The sequence below is a fragment of the Pseudophryne corroboree genome, chromosome 10 (genome assembly GCF_028390025.1).
Source record: "Pseudophryne corroboree isolate aPseCor3 chromosome 10, aPseCor3.hap2, whole genome shotgun sequence".
NCBI lineage: Eukaryota > Metazoa > Chordata > Amphibia > Anura > Myobatrachidae > Pseudophryne > Pseudophryne corroboree.
The window spans coordinates 62,103,835-62,127,349 of record NC_086453.1 but is presented as its reverse complement, the minus strand read 5'-3'; the positions used below and the strand labels follow the sequence as shown (position 1 = coordinate 62,127,349).

The 23,515-nt window shown below is 48.5% G+C and overlaps 1 protein-coding gene across 1 annotated transcript in view; it reads right to left on the bottom strand.

Moving 5' to 3' along the window:
- LOC134965188 (tubby protein homolog) overlaps positions 1–21,688 on the bottom strand; it is a 39,154-nt gene extending 17,466 nt beyond the window's left edge. Inside the window, exons 1-8 of the mRNA XM_063941701.1 lie at positions 21,542–21,688; positions 19,364–19,437; positions 18,134–18,185; positions 17,265–17,418; positions 16,907–17,026; positions 15,885–15,998; positions 14,587–14,828; positions 14,225–14,401 (exon numbers count right to left, since the gene is read on the bottom strand). Coding sequence (XP_063797771.1) covers positions 14,225–14,401; positions 14,587–14,828; positions 15,885–15,998; positions 16,907–17,026; positions 17,265–17,418; positions 18,134–18,185; positions 19,364–19,437; positions 21,542–21,688 — 1,080 coding nt within the window. The remainder of the gene's footprint in view (positions 1–14,224; positions 14,402–14,586; positions 14,829–15,884; positions 15,999–16,906; positions 17,027–17,264; positions 17,419–18,133; positions 18,186–19,363; positions 19,438–21,541) is intronic.
- Positions 21,689–23,515: the final 1,827 nt, after the last annotated feature.

The following is a 23,515-nucleotide window of genomic DNA, read 5'->3' as shown; positions in this document are numbered from 1 at the left end:
TGTGTTATTATTCAGCCTGAGTGCTGTACCCGCTAAGAAATAATTCTGCTATTATTGTGAAGGCACCAGTACAGTGTGTATATATTATACCCTAAATTAACTGTAAATTAGACCCTAATTTACAGCAGCAGTTTAATTCAGCCAGGCTTACTTTCTCTGACGTCCTAAGTGGATGCTGGGACTCCGTAAGGACCATGGGGAATAGCGGCTCCGCAGGAGACTGGGCACAACTAAAGAAAGCTTTAGGACTACCTGGTGTGCACTGACTCCTCCCACTATGACCCTCCTCCAGACCTCAGTTAGAATCTTGTGCCCGGCTGAGCTGGATGCACACTAGGGGCTCTCCTGAGCTCCTAGAAAGAAAGTATATTTTAGGTTTTTTATTTTACAGTGAGATCTGCTGGCAACAGACTCACTGCAGCGAGGGACTAAGGGGAGAAGAAGCGAACCTACCTAACTGGTGGTAGCTTGGGCTTCTTAGGCTACTGGACACCATTAGCTCCAGAGGGATCGACCACAGGACCCGACCTCGATGTTCGGTCCCGGAGCCGCGCCGCCGGCCCCCTTACAGAGCCAGAAGCAAGAAGTGTTCCGGAAAATCGGCGGCAGAAGACTTCTGTCTTCAACAAGGTAGCACACAGCACTGCAGCTGTGCGCCATTGCTCCTCATGCATACCTCACACTCCGGTCACTGATGGGTGCAGGGCGCTGGGGGGGGGGGGGGGGGGCGCCATGAGGGCAATATAATACACCTTGGCTGGCAAATCATCACAATATATAGTCCCAGGGCTATATATGTGATAAATTACCCCTGCCAGAATCCATGAAAAAAGCGGGAGAAAAGTCTGCCGAAAAAGGGGCGGGGCTATCTCCCTCAGCACACTGGCGCCATTTTTTCTTCACAGTGCAGCTGGAAGACAGCTCCCCAGGCTCTCCCCTGTAGTTTTCAGGCTCAAAGGGTTAAAAAGAGAGGTTACTGCTGGCGTACCCTTTCCCGCCAGAGGATAGGTCACGTTGGGAGATATCCCCTAGGGTGGATAAGGCGCTCACACGTTTGTCAAAAAAGGTGGCACTGCCGTCTTGGGATACGGCCACTTTGAAGGAGCCTGCTGATAAAAGCAGGAGACTATCCTGAAGTCTGTATATACACACTCAGGTACTATACTGAGACCTGCATTTGCCTCAGCATAAATAGTGCTGCTGCAGCGTGGTCTGATACCCTGTCAGATAATATTAATACCCTAGACAGGGATAATATTTTGCTAACATAGAGCATATTAAAGACGTCGTCTTATATATGAAGGATGCACAGAGGGATATTTGCCGGCTGGCATCCAGACTTAATGCAATGTCCATTCTGCCAGGAGGGTATTAGAGACCCGGCAGTGGACAGGTGATGCTGCCTTTAAAAGGCACATGGAGATTCTGCCTTATACGGGTGAGGAATTGTTTGGGGATGGTCTCTGGGACCTCGTATCCACAGCAACAGCTGGGAAGAAAATTTTTTACCTCAGGTTTCCTCACAGCCTAAGAAAGCACCGTATTTTCAGGTACAGTCCTTTCGGCTTCAGAAAAGCAAGCGGGTCAAAGGCGCTTCCTTTCTGCACAGAGACAAGGGAAGAAGGAAAAAGCTGCACCAGACAGCCAGTTCCCAGGATCAAAAATCTTCCCCCGCTTCCTCTGAGTCCACCGCATGATGCTGGGGCTCCACAGGTGGAGACAGGTGCGGTGGGGGCGCGTCTCGGGAACTTCAGGGACCAGTGGGCTTGCCCACAGGTGGATCCCTAGGTTCTGCAAGTAGTATCACAGGGATACAGGCTGGAGTTCGAGGCGACTCCCCCTTGCCGTTACCTCACATCAGCCTTGCCTGCTGCCCTCGGAGAAAGGGAGGTAGTACTGGCGGCAATTCACAAGCTGTACTTCCAGCAGGTGAAATCAAGGTACCCCTCCTTCAACAAGGCCGGGGTTACTATTCCAAAATGTTGTGGTACCGAAACCAGACGGTTCGGTGAGACCCATTCTAAAATTGAAATCCTTGAACACTTATATACGAAGGTTCAAGTTCAAAATGGAATCGTTCAGGGCGATTATTGCAAGCCTGGAGAATTTCATGGTATCACTGGACATCAAGGATGCTTACCTGCATGTCCCTATTTACCCTCTTCACCAGGAGTACCTCAAAATTGTGGTACAGGATGGTCATTACCAATTCCAGACGTTGCCGTTGGTCTGTCCCCGTCACCGAGGGTATTTACCAAGGTAATGGCCGAAATAATTATCCCGTGCTTGGACGATCTCCTTATAAAGGCGAGGTCCAGGGAGCAGTTGTTCGTCGGAGTAGCACTATCTCGGGAAGTGCTACAACAGCACGTCTGGATTCTGAATATTCCAAAGTCGCAGCTGGTTCCTACGACGCGTCTACTGTTCCTGGGTATGATTCTGGACACAGAACAGGATAAAAAGGGTTTCTCCCGGAGGGGAAGTCCTAGGAGTTGTCGTCTCTAGACAGAGACCTCCTAATACAAATACAGGTGTCGGTGCATCAATGCACGCGAGCCCTGGGAAAGATGGTAGCTTCTTACGAAGAAATTCCATTCGCCAGGTCCCATGCAAGGATCTTCCAGTGGGATCTGTTGGACAAGTGGTCCGGGTCGCATCTTCAGATGCATCGGCGGATAACCCTGTCTCCAAGGGCCAGGGTGTCGCTGTTGTGGTGGCTGCAGAGTGCTCATCTTCTAGGGGGCCGCAGATTTGGCATACAGGACTGGGTCCTGGTGACCACGGATGCCAGCCTTCGAGGCTGGGGGGCAGTCACACAGGTAAGAAACTTCCAAGGACTATGGAAAAGTCAGAAGACTTCCCTACACATAAATATTCTGGAACTAAGGGCCATTTACAATGCCCTAAGTCAGGCTAGACCCCTGCTTCAACACCGGCCGGTGCTGATCTAGTCAGACAACATCACGGCGGTCGCTCATGTAAACCGACAGGGCGGCACAAGAAGCAGGATGGCAATGGCAGAAGCCACAAGGATTCTCCGATGGGCGGAAAATCATGTGTTAGCACTGTCAGCAGTGTTCATTCCCGGAGTGGACAACTGGGAAGCAGACTTTCTCAGCAGACACGACCTCCACCCGGGAGAGTGGGGACTTCATCCAGAAGTCTTCCAAATGATTGTACACCGTTGGGAAAGGCCACAGGTGGACATGATGGCGTCCCGCCTCAACAATAAGCTACAAAGATATTGCGCCAGGTCAAGGGACCCTCAGGCGATAGCTGTGGACGCTCTGGTAACACCGTGGGTGTACCAGTCGGTGTATGTGTTCCCTTCTCTGCCTCTCTTACCCAGGGTAATGAGAATAAGAAGAAGGAGAGGAGTAAGAACTATGGAGGTCATTCCGAGTTGTTCGCTCGCAAGGCGATTTTAGCAGAGTTGCTCATGCTAAGCCGCCGCCTACTGGGAGTGAATCTTAGCATCTTAAAATTGCGAACGAAGTAATCGCAATATTGCGATTACACACCTCGTAGCAGTTTCTGAGTAGCTTCAGACTTACTCGGCATCTGCGATCATTTCAGTGCTTGTCGTTCCTGGTTTGACGTCACAAACACACCCAGCGTTCGCCCAGACACTCCTCCGTTTCTCCGGCCACTCCTGCGTTTTTTCCGGAAACGGTAGCGTTTTTTCCCACACGCCCATAAAACGGCCTGTTTCCGCCCAGTAACACCCATTTCCTGTCAATCACATTACGATCGCCAGAACGATGAAAATGCCGTGAGTAAAATTACTAAGTGCATAGCAAATTTACTTGGCGCAGTCGCAGTGCGGACATTGCGCATGCGCATTAAGCGGAAAATCGCTGCGATGCGAGGATTTTTACCGAGCGAACAACTCGGAATGAGGGCCAATACTCATTGTTCCGGATTGGCCGAGAAGAGCTTGGTACCCAGAACTCCAAGAAATGATCTCAGAGGACCCATGGCCTCTGCCGCTCAGACAGGACCTGCTGCAGCAGGGGGCCTGTCTGTTCCAAGACGTACCGCGGCTGCGTTTGACGGCATGGCGGTTGAACGCCGGATCCTGAAGGAAAAGGGCATTCCGGAGGAAGTTATCCCTACGCTAATTAAAGCTAGGAAAGAAGTGAACGCAAACCATTATCACCGCATATGGCGGAAATATGTTGCGTGCTGTGAGGCCAGGAAGGCCCCAAAGGAGGAATTTCAACTAGGTCGATTTCTGCGCTTCCTACAGTCAGGGTGACTATGGGCCTAAAATTGGGTTCCATTAAGGTCCAGATTTCGGCTCTATCGATTTTCTTCCAAAATAGAACTGGCTTCACTGCCTGAAGTTCAGACTTTTGTTAAGGGAGCGCTGCATAGTCAGCCCCCGTTTTGTGCCTCCAGTGGCACCGTGGGATCTCAACGTGGTGTTGGATTTCCTGAAGTCGCATTGGGTTGAGCCACTTAAATCCGTGGAGCTACAATACCTCACGTGGAAAGTGGTCATGCTGTTGGCCTTGGCGTCGGCCAGGCGTGTATCAGAATTGGCGGCTTTGTCATGCAAAAGCCCTTATCTGTTTTTGAATATGGATAAGGCGGAATTGAGGACTCGTTCCCAATTCCTTCCTAAGGTGGTATCAGTTTTTCATGTTAACCAACCTATTGTGGTGCCTGCGGCTACTTGGGACTTGGAGGATTCCAAGTTACTGGACGTAGTAAGGGCCCTGAAAAGTATATGTTTCCAGGACGGCTGGAGTCAGGAAAACTGACTCGCTATTTATCCTGTATGCACCCAACAAGCTGGGTGCTCCTGCTTCTAAGCAGACTATTGCTCGCTGGATCTGTAGCACGATTCAACTTGCACATTCTGCGGCTGGACTGCCGCACCCTAAATCTGTACAAGCCCATTCCACGAGGAAAGTGGGCTCTTCTTGGGCGGCTGCCCGAGGGGTCTCGGCTTTACAAATTTGCCGAGCTGTTACTTGGTCGGGTTCAAACATTTTTGCAAGAGTCTACAAGTTTGATACCCTGGCTGAGGAGGACCTAGAGTTTGCTCATTCGGTGCTGCAGAGTCATCCGCACTCTCCCGCCCGTTTGGGAGCTTTGGTATAATCCCCATGGTCCTTACGGAGTCCCAGCATCCACTTAGGACGTCAGAGAAAATAAGATTTTACTCACCGGTAAATCTATTTCTCGTAGTCCGTAGTGGATGCTGGGCGCCCATCCCAAGTGCGGATTGTCTGCAATACTTGTTTATAGTTATTGCCTAACTAAAGGGTTATTGTTGAGCCATCTGTTGAGAGGCTCAGTTATATTTCATACTGTTAACTGGGTATAGTATCACGAGTTATACGGTGTGATTGGTGTGGCTGGTATGAGTCTTACCCGGGATTCAAAATCCTTCCTTATTGTGTCAGCTCTTCCGGGCACAGTATCCTAACTGAGGTCTGGAGGAGGGTCATAGTGGGAGGAGCCAGTGCACACCAGGTAGTCCTAAAGCTTTCTTTAGTTGTGCCCAGTCTCCTGCGGAGCCGCTATTCCCCATAGTCCTTACGGAGTCCCAGCATCCACTACGGACTAGAGAAATAGATTTACCGGTGAGTAAAATCTTATTTTTTGTTCTGCCCCTGACACAACAGGAGAGGGAGAGCTCGTTTATCTCTGCCTCTCCTCCAAGCAGTTTGCAAGCTCGTACCTCCGCCTGCGCTGGCTCGGCTCCACGCATCGCCAGGGATCCCTTGCTTCTCCTTTCCGGCAGCCTGCGCGCCCAGCCAATGACTGAGCCGCAGGCTGCCTATTTCACACAGTATTGGACAGCTGAGCCGTCGCTCAGCAAGTCCTGTACTGAAATGCGGCGTCAGCGCCACGGCTCACAAGGGAGTGAGGAGCTGGGAGCGCTGGCAGCACAGATCGGATTCGATCTGTGGTGAGTGGCGGGTGCCTCTTTATAAAGGGGGGCCCAGGGTACATGCCCCCCGGGCCCCCCCCCCCCCCCTTAATCCGGCTCTGGAGAATAGTACCCCTGGCCTCTCTGAGCAGGAAGCACTTGTACTACAACTCCTGTGTCCAGGAGGGTCTGTACCACCGAATGGAGAGTTTTTGCCTTTGTCTGGTCCGAAGGGACGTCTGTCAGGCAAAATCGATGAGGGGGCGGTTTTTGAAAGCTATGGCGTAACCTCGAGTGCCGACTTCCTGTACCCAGGCATCTGAAGTGGACTTCAACCAATCCTGGGTATACCCTAGAAGCCAGCCCCCCACCCTGGGATCCCCCAGGGGGAGGCCCGCCCCGTCATGTGGCAGGCTTATCGGTCTTGGAAGCTGGCTGACGGGCAGCCCAGGCTCTTTTGGGCTTTGGCTTACCAGGTTTGGAAGTGCGGGCCTGTTTGTGGTACGCCTGACCTTTTGCTTTACCGGAAGGACGAAAGGGACAAAAGGAAGTACTTTTAGCCTTCGACACAGAAGGAGCAGTACTTGGCAGACAGGCAGTTTTGGCAGTAGCCAAATCAGCTACTATCTTTTTTAAGTCCTCCCCAAACAGAATATCTCCCTTGAAAGGGAGTACCTCCAGGGTTTTCCTGGAATCCAGATCCACTGACCAGGATCTCTGCCACAATATCCGGCGAGCCAGGACTGACGTAGTAGAGGCCTTGGCTGCCAGGATACCGGCATCATAAGCTGACTCTTTAATATAACGAGAAGCTGTGACAATATATGACAAGCACTGTCTAGCATGGATCAGAAGAGATTTCAGCTTCCAACTCTAGGGCCCACGCTTCAATAGCCTCTGCAGCCCATGTCGCTGCAATAGTGGGCCTTTGTGCAGCACCCGTGAGGGTGTAAATCGCTTTCAGACAACCCTCCACACGTTTATTTGTAGGCTTTTTCAGAAACGTGACGGTAGTGACAGGTAGAGCTGAGGAAACCACCATCCTTGCCAGATCGAGTCCACTGGAGGAGGCGTTTCCCAATTTTTTGACAGCTCTGGCACGAGGGGATAGCGAGCCAGCATCTTCTTGTGAGGCACAAACTTCTTCCCTGGATTTTCCCAGAATTCCTGACGTATATCCACTAGGTGAACAGAATGAGGTAAAACTTGTTTAACCACCTTCTGACGCTTGAACCTATCTGGTTTCTTAGGAGGGACGGATGGCTTGGGATCATCCGTAATCTGTAGAATCAACTTAATAGCCTCCAAAAGATCAGGAACATCAGGGCCGGTTCGAGCCCTCACTGCTCCCCGGGCAGGGAATAAGGGCGTGGCTTAATACAGGGGGCGTGGTCAGTTACGCCCCCCTGTACAGTAGTAGCGCCGCTTAAATGCTGAGCGGTGCGCGATGACGTCATCGCGCACCCCATAGCAAAAGGTCCTCTCCACGAAGTTCGCGGAGAGGACCTTTGCTGCGCGGTGCGTGATGACGTCATCGCGCACCGCACAGCAAAGGTCCTCTCCACGAAGGGAAACTAGATGCGTAGCGTCTAGTTCCCTTCACAGGGGACCCAGCCGGGGGACACAGCGGGCAACGGAGGGCACAGCAGTGGCGGGTCTTGCCATGGTGCGGCGCCCTCCGAAAGGCGGCGCCCTGGGCAAAAGTCCTGCTTTCCCGTGGCAAGATCCGCTACTGAGGAACATCCACTTGTGACCTACCCTCCCCATCAGCAGTATCTGTGTCAGAATCTGTGGGGTCAGTGTAATCGCCATCTTCATCAGACGAGGTGTCAGAGACAGCAGTGGATTGTGAGGAGGTAAGAGCTCGCTTAGAGGACTTCTTAGTCTTAGGCGAGCGAGGGTCAGACTTTTTTGTAGTCAAAGACTGGTTAAATTTCTTCAATTGAGCAGACAAGTTATCTGCCCACGGCGGGTTAACCGTGGGGACCACATACGGCTGAGCCGGCATAGGAGGTCCCATAGGAAGCATTAGTTTAGTAACTAGCGTATTCAGAAGTGTGGAGAAGGTAGCCCACGGTGGGTCATTATGGACCCCCATTGCCACAGTCCCACTGGGGGGCAAGGAGCCCCCAGAACCAGAGCCCTCAGCTGCTATATTCTCCTCATAGGGATCTGTGGCGTCAGCAACACCAGTAGTGTGTTCAGCCCCAGAACCGTTACCCTCAGAAGCAGACAGGTAACACAGTACAATTGTCAGCAGCACAATACCTCTTACCCAAACCCCTGCGCAATGTAGTCAGCACAAGCAGGGATACAGGAGAGATATGGTGACTAAAATCACAGAGAAAAATACAATTAGAGTATATCTCGTGAATATCCTATATTATAGTATTATAAACCTGACGCGCCAAGCCCCCTCAGGTTATAGAATATAGGGATAGCAAGTTGAGTGAGAGACACGAAATGAAAATCACCCAGCAAGCTAATGCACACACATATAGTCACAGTCTGTACAATGCAGAGGTTATTACTAACAATAGTACTGCACTGGACTAGCTTACACAGCTATATAACAATAGATATAACAGTACACAGTAAGAACTGGATGTATATCACAGGGTGCTTGTACCAGATAACCCTGACTAAATGCACTCTTTCTTAACTATCACTGTCCAAATGACATGTAGAATACTTAAGGGTCTTGTAAAGTCACAGCGCTGACTATCAGGCGGCTTTACAAAGGAGGATTTGCCCAAGCAGTCCCAGGAACAGTGTAGCTAAGAGAAATGGCGGGAACAGTCCCAGGAACAGCGGGAACAGTCCCAGGAACAGTGTAGCTAAGAGAAATGGCGCCCAAACACTGACAGGGAGTGAGGGAGAGACAGATATGCAGCTCCAGGGCGGGAACATTTACTGTATACTGTATACTGTGGGGCTGGGGGAGTGGCTCCAGGTCTAAGCCTTATCCCCCTGCTGGCAAAACCACCTTTGTACTGCGGGCTACTAGTAAAACGGTTTAGAGAGAAAACCTGACCTGCACCCATGCCCTGGTGAATTTGTGGGATCGCCTGTATGCCACAGTGTCCACCACCAGCGCGCGCGGCCCGCCTCCCAGGTTTGGAAGTGCGGGCCTGTTTGTGGTACGCCTGACCTTTTGCTTTACCGGAAGGACGAAAGGGACAAAAGGAAGTACTTTTAGCCTTAGACACAGAAGGAGCGGTACTTGGCAGACAGGCAGTTTTGGCAGTAGCCAAATCAGCTACTATCTTATTTAAGTCCTCCCCAAACAGAATATCTCCTTTGAAAGGGAGTACCTCTAGGGTTTTTCTAGAATCCAGATCCACTGACCAGGATCTCAGCCACAATATCCGGCGAGCCAGGACTGATGTAGTAGAGGCCTTGGCTGCCAGAATACCGGCATCAGAAGCCGCCTCTTTAATATAACGAGAAGCTGTGACAATATATGACAAGCACTGTCTAGCATGGTCAGAAGAGATTTCAGCTTCCAACTCTAGGGCCCATGCTTCAATAGCCTCTGCAGCCCATGTCGCTGCAATAGTGGGCCTTTGTGCAGCACCCGTGAGGGTGTAAATCGCTTTCAGACAACCCTCCACACGTTTATCCGTAGGCTTTTTCAGAAACGTGACGGTAGTGACAGGTAGAGCTGAGGAAACCACCATCCTTGCCAGATCGAGTCCACTGGAGGAGGCGTTTCCCAATTTTTTGACAGCTCTGGCACGAGGGGATAGCGAGCCAGCATCTTCTTGTGAGGCACAAACTTCTTCCCTGGATTTTCCCAGAATTCCTGACGTATATCCACTAGGTGATCAGAATGAGGTAAAACTTGTTTAATCACCTTCTGACGCTTGAACCTATCTGGTTTCTTAGGAGGGACGGATGGCTTGGGATCATCTGTAATCTGTAGAATCAACTTAATAGCCTCCAAAAGATCAGGAACATCAGGGCCGGTTCGAGGCCTCACGGCGCCCCGGCCAGGGAATGGGGGTGTGGCTTAATACAGGGGGCGTGGTCAGTTACGCCCCCTGTACAGTAGTAGCGCCGATTAAATGCTGAGCGGTGCGCGATGACGTCATCGCGCACCGCACAGCAAAAGGTCCTCTCCACGAAGGGAAACTAGACGCGTAGCGTCTAGTTCCCTTCACAGGGGACCCAGCCGGGGGACACAGCGGACAACGGAGGGCACAGCAGTGGCGGATCTTGCCATGGTGTGGCGCCCTCCGGATGGCGCCAGCGCCCTCCGGATGGCGCCAGCGCCCTCCGGAAGGTAGCGCCCCGGGCAAAAGTCCTGCTTTCCCGTGGCAAGATCCGCTACTGAGGAACATCCACTTGTGACCTACCCTCCCCATCAGCAGTATCTGTGTCAGAATCTGTGGGGTCAGTGTAATCGCCATCTTCATCAGACGAGGTGTCAGAGACAGCAGTGGATTGTGAGGAGGTAAGAGCTCGCTTAGAGGACTTCTTAGTCTTAGGCGAGCGAGGGTCAGACTTTTTTGTAGTCAAAGACTGGTTAAATTTCTTCAATTGACCACATATGGCTGAACCAGCATAGGAGGTCCCATAGGGGGCATTAGTTTAGTAACTAGCGTATTCAGAAGTGTGGAGACGGTAGCCCACGGTGGGTCATTATGGACCCCCGTTGCCACAGTCCCACTGGGGGGCAAGGAGCCCCCAGAACCAGAGCCCTCAGCTGCTATATTCTCCTCATAGGGATCTGTGGCGTCAGCAACACCAGTAGTGTGTTCAGCCCCAGAACCGTTACCCTCAGAAGCAGACAGGTAACACAGTACAATTGTGAGCAACACAATACCTCTTACCCAAACCCCTGCGCAATGTAGTCAGCACAAGCAGGGATACAGGAGAGATATGGTGACTAAAATCACAGAGAAAAATACAATTAGAGTATATCTTGTGAATATCCTATATTATAGTATTATAAACCTGACGCGCCAAGCCCCCTCAGGTTATAGAATATAGGGATAGCAAGTTGAGTGAGAGACACGAAATGAAAATCACCCAGCAAGCTAATGCACACACATATAGTCACAGTCTGTACAATGCAGAGGTTATTACAAACAATAATACTGCACTGGACTAGCTTACACAGCTATATAACAATAGATATAACAGTACACAGTAAGAACTGGATGTATATCACAGGGTACTTGTACCAGATAACCCTGACTAAGTGCACTCTTTCTTAACTATCACTGTCCAAATGACATGTAGAATACTTAAGTGTCTTGTAAACTCACAGCACTGACTATCAGGCGGCTTTACAAAGGAGGATTTGCCCAAGCAGTCCCAGGAACAGTGTAGCTAAGAGAAATGGCGCCCAAACACTGACAGGGAGTGAGGGAGAGACAGATATGCAGCTCCAGGGCGGGAACATTTACTGTATATGGTGCCCTGGGGCTGGGGGAGTGGCTCCAGGTCTAAGCCTTATCCCCCTGCTGGCAAAACCACCTGGTACTGCGGGCTACTAGTAAAACGGTTTAGAGAGAAAACCTGACCTGCACCCATGCCCTGGTTATCTAGTGGGATCACCTGTATGCCACAGTGTCCACCGCCAGCGCGCGCAGCCCGCCTCCCACGGACCGCGCCTGATCGCGATACAGCACCACCTCCCGAAGCGCGGCCATGCGATCCCGGAGAGCCCCAGTCGTGTGTGCCTGACGAGAAGAAAACCGGAGCCTCCTGCTGTAGGTACCCGGCAACCAGGGCACGGGAGTGTACAGCGCCGCTGGGGAGAGATGGAGCTGCAGCAGTAAATGTCTCCTGACATCTACACACTGCTGCAGCCCTTGTAGTCTTCACTTTTCTTCATAAAAAGCTCTTCTTAGGGCTGCCTGGAGCAGCCCTAAGAGCCCTGTTATGTGCCTGCTATCTGCGGCACCAACTACAAAACTGGGCTCCTGTGCAGGGAGGCGGGGTTATAGAGGATGCGGCGCTATGCATCTTGGGAACAGTCAAAGCTTTTGAGCCTGTTGGTGCCTCGGATCAAGATCCTACTGTACACCCCAATGTCTATCCTTATGGAGCCCAGTGTACCCCGCAGCAGAAAGTAGGGTAAATTATGACCTACTACTCTTTGCAAGAATGGGCTCCATGCCTTAGCAAGAGATTTACTAAATACCATATTTATATAATAAGGGGCCTCTGCACCTGCGCTCGTATACACTCATACATCTTACAGCTGATTTCGGTGCTCTCCACCTGCAGCAGCACACTCCCTCCTGGCCGCGGACCGGATCATCAAAGCGACACACTGACTATAGTTGGACCCTGCCTGGTGAACGTACACAGCGGGATTGGATCCCGGACACCATAGCCCGCAATCAGGGACATAACTGCCGCAGCTACAAGTCATAATTACCGGTCCTAAGAACTGAGGTCTGCATCATAAGGACGCTGCCTCTACCCTTGGTCTGTGCACGGACAGGGTACTAAGGTACTGCTGAACTTTCAAATATAAACCATACCTTAGTTGTTGGACATTAATAACGTCTGACCACATCGGCATAAAGAAGGAGGCTGAGTGTAACGCTGCTAGACAAGCGGAGGGTGGTAATTGCAATACAGCTATATAACTGTATACTGATATGCTTATTCATATATGAACTCTCAAATCATTTTTGGATCAATAAACCTTCTAAAATCAAATCGGAAGCGGTTTTCCAGCTATAGTGCTAATGTGCATTTTTTTTATGAACATTGATTGGTTTTAATGGCTTTTTGTGTAATAAATATTTTAAATACTTTTGCGCTCTCTTATATATCTACTTATGGTTGTTATTATAGTGTAATTTCGGACTATAAAGTGGGAGCAGCATGTGTTATTTTTATTTGTATGGTGAACAGTACACTAGCCAGTGTGTTTTAGTGAAGGCACATTTTATTGCGCCTGGATTTATATACATATGCACATATACACGCTTGTTTTTTTATATCTGGACATTGCGTCTATATGCTCATGTGTAATTAATTCTCATATTTATATAGGTTCTTATTGCTGTAATATGCAGTGATAAGGAATGATACTTAACAGGTGAGGAAATTCATATTTTTGTTAAATATGCCACATTGGGGGTCATTCCAAATTGATCGTAGCTGTGCTAAATTTAGCATAGCTACGATAATTTTCCCTGACATGCGGGTGGACGCCCAGCACAGGGCTAGCCCACCCCGCATGTCAGTCCGGCCCCCGCTCGCAGAAGTGCAAAGGCATCGCACAGCGGCAATGCCTTTGCACTTCAAGAGTAGCTCCCGGCCAGCGCAGCTTTAGCGTGCTGGCCGGGAGCTACTCATCTCTCCCCGGCTCGCAGCGGCTGCGTGTGACATCACGCAGCCGCTGCGGCCCGCCCCCCGTTCGGTCCGGCCACGCCTGCGTTGGCCGGACCAAACCCACGAAACGGCAGTCAAACGCCGCCGTTCCGCCCCCTCCCACCCAGCGATCGCCTCTGCCTGTCAATCAGGCAGAGGTGACCGCATCCTTGCTACGGCCTTCGGCCGTCTGGCATGCGCAGTAGGGACCCGTTCGCTCTGCTGCGTTAAAACGCAGCGAGCGAATGGGTCAGAATGACCCCCATTGTCTTATACGGGTCCATGTAGAATATCACCAGGCGCAGTGAAATAGCAGCTCCTGCATTGCCTGTTACCACTGCAAAGCAGGAGGTGGCTACCGCGATTATTACTAAAATTAGGACGGCTGAAGAGGGTAACGAAAGCTCACCCTCTCGGTGCAGACTGCTCAGATACATACTTTGCATAGTGACGGGTTTCTGCGCACGCGCGAAACCTGTCAACAAATTAAAATATCCCCACAAGCTGATGAAACAAGCACCGCAGCTTTATACTTTTTTTCCAAAAAACTTTATCAACAAAGTAACTAATCAACAAAGATGACGCCTGGCTCTCAAATCTATATACTGCAGGAGGCAGATGACGGCCGCTAGCGGAGGCGAAGCCGGCGCTGGAGAAGACAGCTGATGGTAAGTGACCTGTCTGTTTACTAACAGATGGGACGCTTAGCGCTGCCATGGGTTCCTATGGCAGCGTGATAATAATCTAGCCTTCACTCAGAGCAAGTAGCCAAATGGCGGAGCAAACCATTTAGTACATATCGAGAAACGATATGCACAGGGATATTCTCTACTGTTTTTATTTTGGCTCCTTATCTCACGTTAGTACATGGACCCTATACTGTACTCCATCCGCATATCCTGCATTTATCTACAAAAGAAATTGGAATGAATCTAATGAGGGATTGTTTGGTCTGAGCAAGGGACTAATAGACTATACACAATGGTTTTCTTTAGTTACCCGTTGGCCATCATCTCTCTCCAGGTGGAGGTAGTAGGTGGGGTAAATGCCCTTCTCTATTCCCCTCTTGTCCCTGGTGATGCGGCACTTCAGAGTCATGTTGTGGGGAGCTGGGCATAAGGCAAATTCTTTTAGATCATCAATCTCCAACGGCACTGCTATCATGGAGTCTTCTTCCTAGCGTTACCATAATAAGGCGAGTATTACTATGTCAGGCTGCAACAGTCTAGAAACTTTGGGCTTTTACAAAGGACATTTTTTTCAAATAGAGGAATGGGGAAATAAATAAAGACAATAAACTATGTCATTTTAAGGCATGTCTTTCCTTAACCAAATGAAGACATCACTCACTATAAGCTAACCTTATTGTAGATAGTCATTGGTCTGGCGTATGCCACACTACTGAGAATATCCTCATAGTCATTGTCTTCCTCATATGCATCTGCTTGCTTTTGCGTCTTCTTTTTCTTCCGCTGTTTGACAGGTGCGGGAGGAACTTTGCGATCCCCTACAGACACCGAATACGCCTCTTCTTCACTGGAGTTATCAAATGCAAACGCCTTCTCTGAATTCGTGTTCTGCACAGTACCCGGTACAGCGTCACCTGCAGGAAAATCCGGAGAGGACAGGTTATGACTCGGTTCCATGTGTTGAAGTGTTGAGCTTTCTGTATGGAGAGACTGGGCATCAGTAAGTGTGTGTGTGCTCTCCTCTCTGTATCCTGATCTGGGGGGTGACACTAGGGGTTTTAGACTTTTTGGGTGATGCCGTTGCAGTTGTAGATGTGAAGGGACCATGGCTTCCTTACCTTTCGTACCTTTAGAATAACTTCAGCTGCCGATGTCCATCAAAACCATAAACTAGTCTAAAATTATAAAGCAGGAGGACATTTCTGACAGAAGATCAGTTAAAGAGCATGCCCTAAAGATTTTTGCAGTTTGCCTACTCTCCTTGATCATCTGTGAGGCTCGCGAAAATTGTGTGGCACTCCTGGGTGGCCGTAAGAGTGGGCACATCTCCAATTGCAACCCGGCAGCGGCCACCTACTTCCCGAATGAAGAGGATGGTACAGACGACCAATGACATGATTCATGTTGAGTCAGGTCAACGTGGCCCTGCCCCATGCTTTATAATGACAGTAATCACAGCATTGTAAAGCCAAGTACAGGGCCACGATGATGTGATCATGTCATCATGCCCCCAGCACCAACCACTTGGGCCACAAAACAACCCCCTACAGTGCCGACCTGGTTTCCCCTTCCTGGAGGGGGCAGCCCAAAGGTCGGCAAGCATGGAATAAATACATGCTTTAAAATGGCTCAAAATGTTGGAAATAGAAATGCCAGAGTTTCTCGTGTTTATTTTTGGCCCTGAATGACATGCAATAGGAACCAACACGGATTATAGTTTCATGCACCAACATTCAGGTTAGACTCATTAATAATTTATCTCAAAAGTTGGTGAGAGGACATAAAACAATTTGATTAGTAATGTCACTGCCAAACATTAAGCAAAGAGCTTGTTAATGAACACATAGAAACATAGAATTTGATGACAGATAAGAGCCACTTGGCCCATCTAGTCTGCCCCTTTCCCCCACCATGAATTCAGGAAAGGGATTACTGTATGTGAGGTTATAGAATGACTCATGGTTACCAACCATCCTTTGTCTTAGTCTCCTGCTCTTGGTTGGCTGAGTTGGGTTCTTTCTTGTTTGCCCGGGGAAGAACATCTTCCAGTAGGGTCTCCTCCAGCTCTTCATCTGAAATGTTGGCTAATAAGGAGAAAAAATAAATAAGTCACATATTTGGTGTTGCAATGGGGGAATGGCCAACTGATTTCTATACCAATGTTAGTTCTAGGAGTGCTCAGGGAAAATTACTAGTGATTCTCAGGCGAGACTCTGGTTCACGTATTCTCTGTGTAAATTGGTGGAGCTATATAAATAACTAATAATACTGATAATAGGTTCTTGCAACAGATAAAATGTGATGAAGGGAGATTCTTGATTAATCATGTCCTGTTCACTCCGGAATGGGCAATATTTTGTATAACACCCAAGTCTCCATGCAGTGTCGAACTGGGACATGAAGGGCCCACCGGGGTAATGCAGTTATAGGGGTCCATACCTAGGGGTGTGGCCAGACTACAAATGGGGTGTGGCCAGTCTCCACAGAGGCTTGAAATACACAATAGTTTAGTGCTGTGTAATGCAACATATCTACCATGTATAATACAAGTGCATAGTCTGGAACCTGATACCTAGAGAAAGGAGTGGGCCCTCAGTCAGTGGGGCCTACCGGTGGTTTCCCTGGGACCCCTGTGGGCCAGTCCAACCCTGTCTCCATGTATTACTATGGGAGGTAAAACACTCCTCCTGGCACTTAACTCTTCAGAACTACATCCACCATGGCCTCCCTGAATTATCTTTATATCAAGACTACCCAAATACGTTTTTTGGATGGACTGGGTGGAAATCCTGCTTGAATAAGAAAAGCAGGTGCAGGCTCTTTTTGATGTTTGGGAGAGTTATATCGGTATATTATCTCTTCCCATGCAAATAAATATTCACAGTAGTTTGTGCCTCACACCCCAGTCACGCCAAACGTCACCCAGCCACTTGGCAATGAGAGCCAAATGATAAAGTCTTGTCCAATTCGGCCACTTTTCTGCATACCGTACCTTCATTGAGCTCTTCCTTCTTCTCCAGCTTACAATCAGCATTGACTTTCCGTATGATAGGACTGAGGCAGCGGCTGGCAGGAGTGCCCTCTGTTAAGGCAGTTGCATCCACTGAGACACCTGGATGTTTTTAGTTATAAGATAAAAGAAAACAAAATAATTGTGTTTGAAGGACTACAGTATTTACCTCCCATAATCGCACCATATTGTAGCTTTATCAGAGGTGGGTTACAATAGGCCTCTTATATGTTCACAGAGAGATAGCCATCATTGTGAGGCACCAAATGCTTTTGTTTAATCAAGATATGTGAAAAATAGCATTCTGATCTCCATTTGTATTGTGATCTCTGTGTCGTACCCATAAATATGCTGCTCCCAGTGCTGGACTCCCCCGGGGCCTCCTGCTCCCCGGTCTTCCGAGATCTCCGTGGCTTGACTTTATAGTCAACGTTGGGTTGTATCATTTGGGGCTCCTGCCGCTTTCTTCTCTGTTTCTTTTCAAAGAGTTTACGCTTCAGAGCAATAAAAAATAATAATAAAAAGATTTTCCAAATTTCCTTTAATGACAAAAATGTTATGTCACTTTTTGATGTTTATATACTGTATATTTTGTTTACTCTGGCTCTCTTATTGGTCTGATGTACACATTTTCATGGGGAAAAACACTGTTCCACTGGCCATAGAAAAGTTTGTCTAAATCCTAGCTTGTATTTTGACGCATCCATAATGTGTTCTTGAGTTTATAATGTGTTTAGGGGATGTGGTCATGTGACCAGCGCTCGGGATCCCAGTGGTCACCATGCCGACGCTGGGATCCCGAGCACTGAAAATACCAGTAGTCAGAATGCAGATCCACAGGCTCTATTCCACGACACCCATAGAGTGGGAATAGAACATGTGGCGAGCGCAGACCCCCGGCATTCTGCTGCTGGGATCCTGGGGTCGGTATGCTGACCTCCGGGATCCCAAACACCGGTCTCCCAGCCCTTAGGTTCTGAAAAGCGGTGGCGGATACAAGCTACCTGTTCCTCTCTAGGGGAATGCAGATACCCCAGAAGATGCTGAGACTACTCCTCCTTCATCATGGCTGTGCACACTATAGGATTATATTTCATGATGGGTGTGGCCCTGCCCCTTCCAGTGGCCCGCCCACCACACCCCCAATGTCTCAGTGACCCCAAGTACACTTTTATCTCATGTGCTTTAGTAAATACACTTTTAGTTTACCTGCAGCTCCAGTCTTTGTTGACGGACATTGCATACATCATCCTCCGCCCCACTGTGATATGAAATAATAGAGAAAACTGTTAAGAACAAATATACTGTATATTGTTATTTATTAACATGAGTGCAAACCTACACAGTGCAACCTGCCTTTGGGAAAGAACATTATGCAATGTTTATGGTGACAATCAAGAGTGTAGCTACCATAGGTGCAGGGAGTGCAGCTGCTATGGGGCCCAGAGCCGAGAGGGGCCCATCTTCCCTGTCATAGTTACATGTGTTATATACAAGGGTGTAGCTACCATAGACGAAGGGAGTGCAGCTGCTATGGGGCCCAGAGCTGTGAGGGGCCCATCTTCCCTCTCATAGTTACATGTGTTATATACAAGGGTGTAGCTACCATAGATGAAGGGAGTGCAGCTGCTATGGGGCCCAGAGCCCTGTCAAAGGTGCGTGTTATATGCATTTTCCCCCCTTCGGTGGTACATAGGGGCGCTTAAAACGTTTGCCTTGGGGCCTGCAATATATCTAGGTATGCCCCTGGACTTGCTCATTGCAATGTGGTATAAAATGGCCTGGAGGGCATTATAATGTTACATGATCTGAACTGAGGCACTGTAGTGTGAGACCATATGAAATGGAGGCACTGTATTATGGCATAATATAAACTAGATAGCACTATAATGTGACATAATATGACCGGGGAGGGGGGGGTGCACTGTATGTAATAATGTGAATTGGGGGTGCTGTGTCGCATAATGTGTACTGGCATTATGAAATTACATGAACTAGGGCACTACTGGGGTTCTTAACAAAACTAGGGCACTATTAAGGGGCATAACATTAACTAACGCACTACTATGGGGCATAACATTAACTAACGCACTACTATGGGGCAGAAAATAAACTAGAGCACTACTAAGGGGCATAACATTAACTAAAGGGGCAGAAAATTAAGAACTGCTGTGGAGAGGTGTATCTCTAGAAGCATTGGGACTGGGGCCCCTTCAAACTTGCTATGGGGCCCTCACGTTCTGGCTATGCCCTTGTTGACAACAGGCGGAATGTATTAACATACATCGCCGTCCCTCGCGGCCAATCGCATCGATGTTAATCGAATATGTATTAATATATGCGATTAACATCATAATGCGGTGACGGAGTCCCCCCGCAATACCTGTGAGGTGGTGTGCAGTGGGTCTCCGCACATCCCTGGGGTCTCCATCTGCTCACCTGCCAGAAAGCAGGAACAGGCTGTCCCCGACGCCTCCTCCTCCCTGCAGCTGGAAGGCCCTCCGGCTGTGTTGCTGGGGGAGGAGGAGTTTAGCTTCAGGGACCAGGGCTGCCTTAACGGAGGTATTTCAGGGAAAGGGGGGCGGCGTCAGCGGGGGGAGGGCGGCGTCAGCAGCAGGTTGCGGAGGCCAGTGTTAAGAAGCCCATGGGCTTCTATAGGGATACCCTCAGGGGCAAAAACGCGGTGGCCGGGGGTTAGTACATATGAAAATGCAGTAAAACCCCCGAAAATGGGGTTATTACCGCATTTTCCCTTTAGTACATCCCACCCAATGTTTGAAAGCCTGACCTCTTAGAGCGTGTTCTTCCTTACCTGGTGGGAGAGGCTGAAGAGACAGCTGAAGTGTCTTCTGGCCTGCATTAAACAAAGTGTATTTCTCAATAACTTTATTAATAAAAGTCTATTTATTCAGATGGGACTCATTTATACATACACCTGATGACTGGTGTCATGGCTCTGCCAACCTTTACCAGGTACAATCTCTGGAATTAGGGAGGTCTCCCACTAAATTGCCATTCTCCTGTACATTCCAGACGAGGAGGAAACTGTGACTTATTCATGTCTGTCTATACTATGTATGATTTATCATTAACTCCAGGGTTGGACTGGCCCACAGGAGTACAGGGGAAACCACCGGTGGGCCCCACTGTCTGAGGGGCCCTTCCCCTCCATTATAGATCAGGTTCCAGACTGTGCACTTGAATTGTACATTATACATGTTACCTTATACTGCACAGGATTATGGTGTATTACTTTGGTACATTATCATGCATGCATTAGCAGTATTTACTATATATATTTATCAAGGTGCCAGCCCATGCACTCTTTCATGATTAGGCAAACCAATGTGGTGGCTGGCCACACCCCTTCCGGAGACTGGCCACACCTGTAAACATGGGCCCCTACCACTGCATCCTTTATGCCTCAGTCCGACACCGATTAACTCTACTGTAACACATCCTGGGCAAATAAAGGTCAAAACTCAAAACCATTCATTGTAATTTGACTATTCATTTTCTGACATAAATTATTGATTTTCTAGATTAATTTATTCTGGAAACTATTCTAAAGTCACACATTAATTTCCTCTAGGACTAAGTAATTTATTTAACCAGCTGAGCCATCTCCTCATCTATTATCAGCCATTAATTTAACCTGAATACAGTTATGTGGACAATTATTGCTGGAACACTTTCCCAGACGCGCAGGATTAAGATGGACACAAAGCTGCTTATCTAAGCTGATGACAGCTGCCCCAGTGGATTTAGCCATCAGCATCTTATAAACTTTGCACCGTGTTGCCACTGCCGTGTTACACTCACCTGGGAGTGATGCGCACAGGGCAGGGGTAACGGAGTACGAAGCAGTGTCTTTTTAGGACAGGAAAGGGGGTGTCACATTTAAATGCTGTATTATAAATGGAACCAGCAGGACCAATAATGCAAACAAGTAAAAAGTACCTGTTGCATTAAAGTCTAATGGCCTTCTTCACTCTCTTAACTCACATCCTCTTTCCTCCCTTCCCTTCTATTCCCAGTTATGCCCACCACTTCCCTATACTGTAAGATGTCATGAGCAGGGCCCTCCACTCTCTTGGTTATCTCCCTGCAATATCTCCAGTGCACTCCCATGTACTAAGCAGTGATAAAAGTGGAGAAGTGAGCCAGTGGAGAAGTTGCCCATGGCAACCAATCAGCGTTCTGTATACTTGTATAGTATGCAAATTATAAATCTCACGTCAATGCTGATTGGTTAGCCATGGGCAACTTCTTCACTGGCTCACTTCTCCACTTTTATCACTGCTTAGTACATCTCCCCCTTAGTCATTAACTCTGATCCTCACCAGGTCATTGATGCAGATTCAGCATCAAATCCCGGCGGTTGGTATGCCAGCGGTCAGTATCCTGATGCTGGCAATCCCAATAGAGGCAACCCCGGCACGGGTAAGTATCCTAACCTCCTTCCCAAACCCCTTAACCCTCCTTATCTGCAGCCTAACCCTAACCTCCCCTATTGGTGCCTAACCCTATCCCCTCCCCCCCCTCCCCCTACCCGGTGGTGCCTAAACCTAACTGCCAGTCCTGCAGCCTAAACCTAACCCGGCCGTTAATACTTACCTTCGGGATCCTGGCTGTGGTGACTCTGTCGTCGGGATCCTGATCCTTTCGGGATACCGTGTTCGGTGCTCTGGCAGCTGTTGGGATTCCGTTGTCAGTGTTACGGTTGCCAGGATCCCGACAGCCGGAATCCTTAAGGTATACCATTGACGCTCCTGTAATTAACTGCCAGTGACTTAAAGGGGTCTATTCATGAAGCAGTGAAAAGAGCGGAGAAGTGAGCCAGTGGAGAAGTTGCCCATGGTAACCAATCAGCTGCTACGTATGATTTTATAGTATGTAAATGATAAATGTTACTTCAATGCTGATTGGTTCTTCACCACTGGCTCACTTCTCCACAGTTTTCACTGCTTCATGAATAGACACCTTAGTTGTAAAGTTACGTCACTGTTTGATTTTTAACCCCTTCCACTGTCTGAACCTTTGTAATAGTGTATTGTTTTGGGTATTATTGTAATTTATTCTGTACCGCACTACGGACACTTATTAACAAAAAGTAATAAGATTAATCACAAATAATGATAACAGCAATAATGAAAATATAGGCCCTCATTCCGAGTTGTTCGCTCGGTATTTTTCATCGCATCGCAGTGAAAATCCGCTTAGTACGCATGCGCAATGTTCGCACTGCGACTGCGCCAAGTAACTTTACTATGAAGAAAGTATTTTTACTCACGGCTTTTTCTTCGCTCCGGCGATCGTAATGTGATTGACAGGAAATGGGTGTTACTGGGCGGAAACACGGCGTTTCAGGGGCGTGTGGCTGAAAACGCTACCGTTTCCGGAAAAAACGCAGGAGTGGCCGGGGAAACGGTGGGAGTGCCTGGGCGAACGCTGGGTGTGTTTGTGACGTCAACCAGGAACGACAAGCACTGAACTGATCGCACAGGCAGAGTAAGTCTGGAGCTACTCTGAAACTGCTAAGTAGTTAGTAATCGCAATATTGTGAATACATCGGTCGCAATTTTAAGAAGCTAAGATTCACTCCCAGTAGGCGGCGGCTTAGCGTGTGTAACTCTGCTAAATTCGCCTTGCGACCGATCAACTCGGAATGAGGGCCATAGAACTGATTGGAGCATTTGAATATTGTACACAGATTACTGCTCTTTATAAACCATCAAGTATACGATGTTGCAGACATTACCCTAATAATACATACAAATCTAATTAGACCTAAATGGAAGAAGATATAATACTTACATTTGTTTCTCCAACCCTGTATTAGGACCTTCAGTACCCAAAGCCATTAACAACTAACAGATTGCATCAACGACATTGACAGTCTGACATTCCACCTGCCACTGACTCCTATGAGATCTTGTATTGTAATGTGAGAACGTCTCCCTGGCAGTACCCGCAGGCAGTATGGTGGCACTGCTCTGAATCTTTCTGAAGACTGGCATTTCGAGTGCTGTGCGGGAGGGGCAGATTGCATGTATAATCTTCCCACAGACATGAACATCAGTAAATTAGGATCCTCTTAATCAGCTTTCTTAGCAAGGCTTAAAGCTTCATCCAAGACGGACTTCTATGACCTGGCAAAAACCTGCCCCATAATAAGAATGCCCAGAAGCTCGCATTAACTTTCATATGAGCTACATATAAATCTGATATCGCTTAGTAGTACACTTCCCGGGCAGAAACGCTTTTGCCAGCAGGCAAGAAGTTATTTAAAGCTAACATTTAGAAAGCCTTTCCCGGATGCTCTCGTGGTTTTTTGTGACCTAGTTATTTTTCAGTGGTGGAACTACACAGCAGGGTCGGTTTAAGGTTTGTGGGGGCCCCAACTAACTTTTGAGAGCCCCTACCAACAAAATTGTCAACATGATATGCTGGCTACAATATGTTATTAAAAAGTATACAGTGTGGATGGGTTCAGTATGTTTGACCGCGCGGACAGGATGCCGGTAGTTACAGTACCGACGCTGGCATCCCGATGTTTGAAGTCCCGACAGGGGCAAGGTAAGTATATTA